Source organism: Zingiber officinale, chromosome 3B, assembly GCF_018446385.1.
Source record: "Zingiber officinale cultivar Zhangliang chromosome 3B, Zo_v1.1, whole genome shotgun sequence".
NCBI lineage: Eukaryota > Viridiplantae > Streptophyta > Magnoliopsida > Zingiberales > Zingiberaceae > Zingiber > Zingiber officinale.
In genome coordinates, this window is record NC_055991.1 from 94,389,924 (window position 1) to 94,399,670 (window position 9,747).

Here is a 9,747-nt window from a genome sequence, read left to right on the forward strand (position 1 = left end):
GACTTTGCGCGCTAATTGCTCTCAAAAACTGAGATCGTTATAAAAAGAGGTAGAGTAAATGGAAGAATTATTCATGTGACTCGGTGTTTTCTTTGAGAAAATGTCTATGATAAGAGGAATCATAGGCTTCTTCTTTTTAGGTGCTTTCATCTTCCTCCATCGATCAGAGTCATTGTCTTTCAAATCCCACAAGTTAAATGTTCGAGTTAGAGTTGGCAAGTACTCTATGTTCTCCAACTCCTCATGCCATCGTTCACTTTGAACCCCTTTAGGACTCTCCCCTCCTCTAGCCTCCTCAACAACTATTGACTCGGGAACTTTCTTCATAAGTTGTGCTCTGAGAGCGGCAACAATCACCTCGGTCTCGGCCTCCCTCTCCTTTAGCCTTAGCAATTCGCGCTTTGTCTCCTTCAACTCTTTCTCTAAACTCCTAAGTGAGTTGAAGATTATGACTTCTTCATCTTTCTCGTGGACGAAACGAGAAGGGGGTGAAGAGGAAGCTGAGCTAATTTGAAGACGAGGATTTCCCGTGAAAATTTGGCCTCCCAAGACTGAAACTGCCTCCTTGACGGAGCAGAAGGCAGACCGAGTGTCCACCTCCGATCGCTCTGAAGCCATGGCAGTCATAGGAATGCTGGGTCTTCCAAACAAGCGGCATGCTATCCCTTTATTGGGGGATGAAGATATGTATGGTATCTTTGCTTCTACTTCAAAGACTTCCACTGATTCGTGTAAGCTCGAAGTTAAATGAGAAAGGAAGTGAAAGAACCTTGCGAATGCTTCAACACTTTCCAAACCGACACATTTCACTTCTCTTGGAAGTGAACTAAAAGTTCTTTTATCACCAACCATAATAAAATACTTCTTGTTGCTTCATTCTCAAGACATTAATTGTTCCGATACAATTTTCTCTATGAGAAAAACACTTTATGAACACCATTACTTGTGCACAACATCAACAACCACTCTCCTAACACTTGGGAGACTATCTCACGTTACATATTTGAAATAGAGGAATGGCTACACTCGCATACACCGGTTTCCAATTGATAACTAGATGTGTCTTGCTCGCATCATACCCGGTAAACAGCAATATATTTGTGAAAATTAGAAGCTGTGTGAATGAAACTAGAAAAAAGGATGTTACATGTTATCTTTGGAAGAAATTAGCTGAGCGGCGATCGAGCGGGCGTATAGGTTTTCACTATCTTTGGTGGCGCGCAGCACGACTATTCATCATCTGACGAAGCCACTTGTGCACTGAGTAAACTTCTATGGAGAAGACTTCCAATCGAATTGTAGATTATCAAACTTGTTAACAGCTTCTAACCTGTCCAATAGTTGGTTATTCAAATCTTGCGATTGACGGTTAATAGCTGTCGGATCGTGAGGAAGTGGAATTGTTCCATGCCTCCCATTCATAACCATGCCATTAGTTGTCATTGCTGCTCGCATCCCACTCGCTGAAGCAGATGTACCAGTTCCATACAAAGCTGTGAAACCAGTCCCCGCGTTCAAGCTCGGTGCCATTGCACTCAAGGTTGGATGCATCCCATTAATTGGCTTCATATCGGTTTCCATTGGGTTCACATCATTCAACTGTGAAGACATCATCAGTTCTTGTAGAATTTGCTGGACAGAGCTCTGTGAATCATTCACATCATTTTCTTGTAACATAGCCAAACTTGCAGAAGTAGTGCTCAGGTGAGTAGCATTCTGTGAGATCGAAACTGGGTTGTTGCTACACGAAGGTTTGAAAGGAGGTACCGAATTCGATGAGCTGGCAGAAGGAATCTGTACATTATTTCCAGCGTACGGGTTGCTCAAAGAATTCATCTGCTTTTCTTGCTCAGTATTCATAGAATTTTGGGGGGTGCCAACAATGGCAGCAGCTGATGCAGATAAAGATGAAGCAGCATCAAGGGAGTTGTTCGTACCAACGTCATTGCTGGCCGCAGAAATTTGCAAACCTGCGGCATGCATAGAGCTCGGATTGTTATGATTTGCATTCTGATCAATGATTTGCTGTTGTCTTCCGGGGAAGTTAATCAGGCTTTCTGGCACACCAAAGTAACAAAAAAGGTTAAGTTTAAGAATGACTAAGTTACAGGAACTCTCTCGAAACTATTGGCCGTATACAAGGTTTAAATCTCAAGCTACGGTGGAGTTTCAATCTTTAAAAGGAATGCTACGATTTCGATACTATGTTGATATTCCAAAGATAAAAAAACATAAAAAAGTTTACCTATTGGTCCAACTCCAGTTTCTTTGCTATGATCAATCAGATCCTTCATACTGTTGACCACTTCAGATATCTAACATTGCCCGAAGTAAAAGAATCAATAACATTGAAATGTCATAAGTACAACTAGCGCGTCTAGATATTTCAGCAATACAATTAAACGAGGAAAAGATAGCTTACAAAGATCCAAAGGGAGATTCATAGAAAGTAGCAATTTAAGATTTTAAAAGTATCAAAATAATATCACAAGAGTATCTAGTATTGCTATATCAGAATTGCTGTCAGACTAACATTATTGCTGTGGGCATTATGTTCTTTATCCGAACTTTTGCAGAAATACAATCGAAACTAGAAAAGATGAGTAACTGTACTCAGACAAACAGCGAATCATGTCCGCGCTATACTAGATCAACTTAGAAACTAAAAACGCAAACGTTCTTTGACTTAATGGCTAAGGTATAAAACAATAGAGCCAAAAGATTGTGTATTTAAAACTATGCCGAGCATAATGTCAGTGCTAAGGCAAAGCCTCCCCTCCCAATGTGTTGAGAGGAAACCAGATTTCAAACAGACAGATATCTATATGGTTTGCTGAATAAAGAAGAATTTAAATCTGTCGAAGCACTAACCACCTTCCAGCAATCAAGTTGCGTTGGAGGACAACGTTAGGGGTGTTGAATGCAAGGTTTAAAATTTCAGTATCTGGTACCAACTTTATTATGGGTGGAACAATATGGTAACGGTGTCAATTACTATCGTACCATGTCAATAAAAAATGCCAATGTTGAAGCATAGACGACAGAGTAGTTTTAAGGAAACAGCTTTCTCCACTTTGCTGGATCATAATACTATGAAAACAAGGTATACCTTCAATGTGAGGCACCATCTGAATCGTCAATGCCTATCGCACATTCCAAATATACCTATGCGGAACAACTTCTGCCAATGGACTAGAACGGGGAAGGTGTCGGATGTGTTGAATCCAAGATTTATAACTATGTGCAATGGACCAAAATATGAGACTAGGCAGCACAGGAAATTTACATTGTACTGCCAGTGCAGCTCCCGCTGCTACAATGTCACTAGTGTCTCAAAGCTATGGTGATCATCTTGGCTAGCATGTGTGCAGATAGAAGGAATTGGTGAGATTCCAACTTGTGACCCTCCAAATCATAGGGAGAAAAAGACAAGGGGAGATGAGTCTATTAAACACGAGAAATTGGAAATGCCAAACCGACAAATAATCAAGAAATTATTGAGAAAACCAGTGATCGCCGAGGAAGCAGTGTAAGAAAATTGTTTCATCGGCTCTGCAGAAGAACCAGACATTGTTTGATGTTGTGTTTGTTTATATATCAATTCTACCAAATGCATCTTTCGGGTTAAACATATACTTTGTTTATCTATAGGTTTAAACTGATCGTATACATTCAGATAGCATATGCTACATTATGGTAGGAAATGTTATAGCATAGCGATACAATTAAAATAAGCTGGATTATACTTTTAAACTTTTTATTCAGACAAATAAGTTCAGATGTTTTTTATAACAAAGATCAAGTAAATCAACAATCCATTACGATTAATATGCATAAATTAGATTAAAGCACAGCTTTCTAATCAATCTTCTAATTAAAGTACCAAAATAAGGTTGAGAAATTTCTCAAGTTTAACTAAAAGTCAAATAACCATTAGAAAGAGGTCAAAATCATATCCACGAGCAGACAACACAATCTCACTGCAAAATAATTGTAAAACGAAAATAGCATCGGACTATAAAATATCATCTAAGAAAAATATTGTAAGCAATTAATAACTTCAAAGAAATACAAAATATATGACAGTCTACCTGAAGGCACCTAACATATCTTTTTGTATACCCTAAATCATTTACCAATGGTACTTCCAGAGCTTTGGCCAATTGACGAGCAGATGCTACAAACCTATCACAAATTCCACATGCATTCTGTAAGAATTACAATTATGTATATGCATGCGTGTAACAAACCTAAAGGGTGCTGAATTTAACACAAAGAAGCTTTAAGACACCCATATCTTGTTTACTTGAATATGCTAACATGTGCAAAGTATACAATGAGGTTGAAACAAAGGAAAATTTGCTAAGAATCATTTATAGCATTAACAAGGTATTCCAACTGTTATTTTCCACTACCTAACCAGAAATGAAGACAGCAAATTAATTGTGCAAGTGGCAAATTCAGAATCGTAAAAAGAATCCTATGTAGAGAAACTCATACATAAAATGGTCTCTAGTTTTTGCTAGTCCTGTAATTAAAGCACTATCTAACATTTATCCGATGGTATATATTTGATAGCAATATAAATTGCATAAGCTCAATACAGATATGTTGAGACATTAAGCAAATTTAAAATGTCATATAGATATAAACTCATTGTTTACTATGGTAAACAGAAGTAACAAAACAGGAAGCATCCAGATAATTTACTAAAGTGCAAAAAAATAAAAAAATAAAAAAATAAATGCAAGGACCAACAAACTTCCAAAAGTATCTATTTGACTATAGAGTAACATAAGTACTACTCTAAATGATGTCATGAAATTATTACGCAGATGGAAAGATCAATCTCAAAATTAGTCCTAATGTTGAGGAATTCCTATAAAATGTGTCCCATCTATTTTAGAAATGTATAAACATAAAACACAATATAAAGTACTACCCGATATTGGTAAGATCTTGATCGTTGCATTACATACTGATATAAGTTATTCAGAGAAAAATAAACATAGAACATAAGTCAAATGCATGCACACGAAAGCTCATTTCACAGGTAAAATAAGATAATTTGCTAAACTTAAAACAGAAGTGAATATTAAGCATGGAGCATGAGACTGGGCTTACGAGTTACAAGTGTTTTGTAAGTCCTGTATTGGTAGGCCTGATGGTGCATTTTGAGTTGCCGCCTGATACCTTTGTACCACAGCACCAAGTTGGCTAACCTGCTCAACAAGATTACCAAATATGTCAAACGAAACTTCAAGAAGTCAAAAGAAAGATGGCATTTCAACCTGAGGAATGATTACTCTCCGAGGAACAAGCTCCTCATGGCGCCTAGCGCAGAACTCCCATGAAGATATCTAATAAAAGAACATAAAATAGTCATAGCATAATGGAGGAAGGTTTTCAGCAGTATCGAGTTGAACAAATAATACTAGAACAGGTAACCAGTTGCAAATATAATTCACCTTTAGATCGGGATTGAAAACAATCCGGAGATGGCCATCACGCACTACTCGTAATTGCTCAAAGACGCTCTCCTGAATTGCCTTGGAGTAATCCAACACAATTTGACCCAAGGCATTCTGATACTCACGGGGCATGTCAACATACAGAAGTTCCTCTAAGGTGCCACTAGCATATTTTATTTGGAAGAGCCTCGGTAAAACCTCGACAGTAGTTTCTGCATACCAAAATCCAAAAAGAAATAAGTGTGAGTTCTCGAACAAGAATTTAAGAAGCCAACAACCTATTATCACCATTAAGAGTTTTGGGTCCTATTATAGTATGACAACCAGAACAAACCACAACATCCAAATCAAACAATCAAAACAAATAGCATACCAAAACCACGTCCAGGTTTATGGGTACATATCTCACAGTGCCACACATCCTACAGAATTCAGCCAATATGTACATTGGTTAAGGAACATGACCATCATAAATAAACTGAAGATCTTCAAACTAGATAAATTGATACTCCGAATAATCATATAATCAATTTTACACGGATAGTTGCCACCAAAAAGGAAATCTGATAAAAGAGCAGGTTGATAGACTAATGAATGAAAACCTGTGGCAAAACACCAGTAGTTTGACGACCAGTTCCATAAAGAGAGACGCACCACCTCTTCTTCGCATCCGGAGCAAAATACTCAGCTACAAATTTTCTCCAGAATTCAATGTTGTTGTCCTGCATTATAATTTTAGGACATAAAACAAGGAAGGATAAGGAAACTTGTATCCTCCTCCAGTTAGGAGTATGAGCAGGAGATTATTAGTAAAAAATTATATATCCACCTGTGGTCGGTGTTGCTGATGGTACATATACTGGGTTAGCCTCCGAGCACACATCCCTGGCTCATACATTGTTGATTTCATTGCAGTTCTAATTGGTAGATTTTGTTGGAGAAGCTGTTGGTGCAGCTGACTTCGTTGCTGAGGTAGAGTTTTAGCAATCTGCTGCTGTTGTTGTTGTTGTTGCTGCTGCTGCTGCAACTGAAAAATCCTTTGTTGCTGCAAGAAACTCAATTGTGCAGCAGCAGCATGAGAATTTTGCCTTGATAACTGAAAAATATGTTGCTGCTGTTGCTGCTGTTGCAGCTGTTGCTGTTGCAAAAACATTGATGGATCTGAATGTTGGTTTTCCATTTTAACAGGACCCAAGCTTCTTAAGGCTTGTAATTGTTGCGGCTCCATTTTTACTGTGCTGATGCCACGAAATGTTTGTAATTGCTGTGATGGACCAATATGATTATTAGGGCCCATTTGGGGTTCCAACTTAATGGAACCCATTTGTGGCTCCAACTTAACAGGTGCCAAGTGATTCAGGTTACTCAATCCTCCCCGAAGAAGCTGCTGTTGTTGCTGCTGACTTGGTGGAAGAGAGAACTGCTGCTGGAAATTGAGCACTGCATCAATTTGAAACTGTGGTTGGTCCGCAAGAACTTGGCTGCTTGAAGGATTCTGAAAACATTGTTGTTGGCCCTGGCTTTGGGTTGCCGAAGCTGTGAATGACAAAGGATTAGTCCCAGCAGAGATAACTGTATCAACGGCACCAAATCCACCATGCTGCTGAAGATTTGCTGGTGGCGAGGAAAGGCCCCCAACAGGTCCTCCGTTCCCGAATGAATTGCTGAGAGGTGGGACATTTGATATACTACCAAGCAAGCTATTGCTGTTAAATTGGGAGCGAGGGGACACCAGAGAAGAGAAAGGAGGTTGAGATGGAACTGAACCAGGCTGGGATCCTCCAAGCAAGCCTGAATTTGACCGGAGAAGAGAGGGGTTAACTGACTGAGCGCCACCGATGGAATTCGAAGACCCTGATGGAATCATGGTTTAAGATGATGGCAGCTGATGTGACACTATCACACTAAAATGATGCTTAGATTAACATAGTTCTACAGATAAAACTTCAGATCAGTTATCAATACAAGAGAGTGAAAGAACTTTCCCATCCAAACATATGACGAGATGAGGTATTCCATGCAGTTGAAAAGAAACAAGGCAAATGTTTCAGTTCTCCATATACTGCTAGAGTCCACTCAACTAACTCTGAAACAAGCGAATCTTAACTAGAAAGAAGAAATCTCTCTGAAACCCACCCAACATCTCCTTTCGCTTCCCAGAGCAAAAATATAGCAAACCGAAGACGAGAATCCAGGACCCATCCAAATGTGAAAAAAAAATCAAACCAGCATGTCATAAAAACTAGATCTTTCTTCAAGGAAGAAAACCAAGGACCTTCAAAGAAGTTAAAAATCCAATCTTTGGCCCGTTGATGCTTTCCTCACATTAATCTCTTCCTCTTGGCCCGTTGGAATCTGAAGTAGAGCCGCCACATCGACTCCGACAACGAAGACATCCCAACGCCAGTCCGAACGGTAATAACACCTCTATTGAGCGGCTCGGAGTCCAAAAGCAGTCGACTTTCTCAATGATACCAACGAGAAGAGACAAACAGGACGACGGGCGAGGAACCAAGACGAACTTACCACCTTCTTCCCACTCCGTCTTGCTTCCGCTGCGAGACTTAGGGTTTGTGTCAAATACAAGGAAAAGCTCCCTCCTCTTTCGATTTCGGTTGAGCCTTCAATTGAGAGGAACAGTGAGAGATCTGCTCGTGCTCCTGCGGGCGTCAAACATCTCTTCCATTTGGCTAATTCCACGACATCGCCTCCTTGCTTTCTTCTATATTCGTTGGTTTGCTCTCCATGTGAAGTCAACAGCCGCTGCCGCTTCCTGCCATGTTTATGCTATGCATGGCCATTGGCCATGAGCCATTCCGATGAGGGGAAACGCATACATGACCCATGCGGGACGGGAATGGCCGTCTGGCGCTGGTGAACGGTTTCGATGGGCTCCTTTCCCAGCCCTTGGACGGCTACGGATACGATCGCATAGGCAAGAAACACGAGAGCGCACGCATGGGGTAGGATGAAGAAAGAAAGTTGTAATGCTCGTATTCGTTGTAGCCCCTGGAATTCTATGAAATTACGAGTAGCCGCGTGTTTTCCTTTTGCCAACCAACTATTTGTCATTTATAACAATTATGGATGATTTTTGTTAATTAACTTAACGGAAGAAGAATCCAATTAAATAAAGAGCACATCTTTTAACGCTTAAAGGTGGTACCCATCTTGGCGACTCACACCCACTCACCCGTTGTTAGGGAGGCGACGAAACCGAAGGACCCCACACTCCGGTCCCCAGGTAAGCCGTCGGGTAGAGGGAATATTATACAGATAGATATTCCTACTAGATAACTCCAAAGCAACTGACGGCGCTTCGTGTTATTTCCAGAATTTTATCTAATATTTTATTTTAGGAAATACCATTTCGCCTTCCGCAACACGTGTCATCCCCCCATTCGTTGATTCGTACAGTGCCATCTATTCACTTGAATTGACGGAACTACCCTCAAGCCAGCGACCGCATCCATGACATGGGATTATGGGAATTGCCATGGTATGCATGTTGGATGATGTCGATGGCATGGGCGAAATCCATGCGCATGCCATTTCGGTGGATGTCATTTCTATGCGGATTGTTTTCCTCGTGAAAGATTTTTTTTATGCCGCTTATTTTTGTTGGCACGTGAGCTGTACGTTAATCTTTAAAATTCCTTTGTTGGGTAATTATACTTTTTGAGAAATAAATAATGTGATTTTAAAAATTATTAAAATTTTCCTTCTTTTGTCATTTTTTACACATATTTTTCTAATTATCTTTTTGAAAAAAAAATATTGGTGTATCATCTTATTTTTCATTCTTTTCTTTAAAAAATATCGGTGAAAAAAATTATTTATTTTAATAAAATTATAATAATTTTAATCAAAATTGATATAATGTGATCTTAATTCAAGAACGATTAAAATTATATAAATTGATCAAAATTACACTTTGATTAAAATTTCTTTAACTTAATCAAAATTATTATAAGCCAAAGCTACTACATGTCTAATAATAGTGATCCAAGACTACTACAATAGTGTTGAATTAGTTTTAACCAAGTGTTGACAGGTGACTCATATTTAGATGAGGTCAATGCAATAGATGTTATGAAAGAAAATTTTATTAAGATTTTTCGTAATAAAATTTTATTATGATTTTATATAATAGAATTTTGTTATAATTTTTTATAACAAAATTCTGTTGTGATTTTTCATAATAAAATTCTGTTATGATTTTACCGAGTTTGGGGTTTGTGCATTATTTATAAGGGTCATTGAAAACATATTGTAT

The 9,747-nt window shown here is 38.8% G+C and overlaps 1 protein-coding gene across 1 annotated transcript; it reads right to left on the reverse strand.

Moving 5' to 3' along the window:
• Positions 1–851: 851 nt before the first annotated feature.
• LOC121967120 (transcriptional corepressor SEUSS-like) lies at positions 852–8,244 on the reverse strand. The gene is made up of 9 exons (XM_042517156.1): positions 6,301–8,244; positions 6,074–6,193; positions 5,845–5,893; positions 5,469–5,683; positions 5,292–5,360; positions 5,125–5,222; positions 4,092–4,185; positions 2,246–2,315; positions 852–2,057 (listed from the first exon to the last, which is right to left on the reverse strand). The coding sequence occupies exons 1-9, from the start codon at positions 7,336–7,338 to the stop codon at positions 1,273–1,275; spliced, it is 2,538 nt and encodes an 845-aa protein (XP_042373090.1). The 5' UTR covers positions 7,339–8,244; the 3' UTR covers positions 852–1,272.
• Positions 8,245–9,747: the final 1,503 nt, after the last annotated feature.

Bases quoted from the DNA above. Each gene is read 5' to 3' on its own strand.
- LOC121967120 (XM_042517156.1), bottom strand. From the start codon at position 7,338: ATGATTCCATCAGGGTCTTCGAATTCCATCGGTGGCGCTCAGTCAGTT. The intron at 2,316-4,091 runs GTAGACTGTCAT...GGGCAATGTTAG, and splicing joins GATATGTTAGGTGCCTTCAG to ATATCTGAAGTGGTCAACAG. The intron at 2,058-2,245 runs GTAAACTTTTTT...TTGGTGTGCCAG, and splicing joins AACTGGAGTTGGACCAATAG to AAAGCCTGATTAACTTCCCC.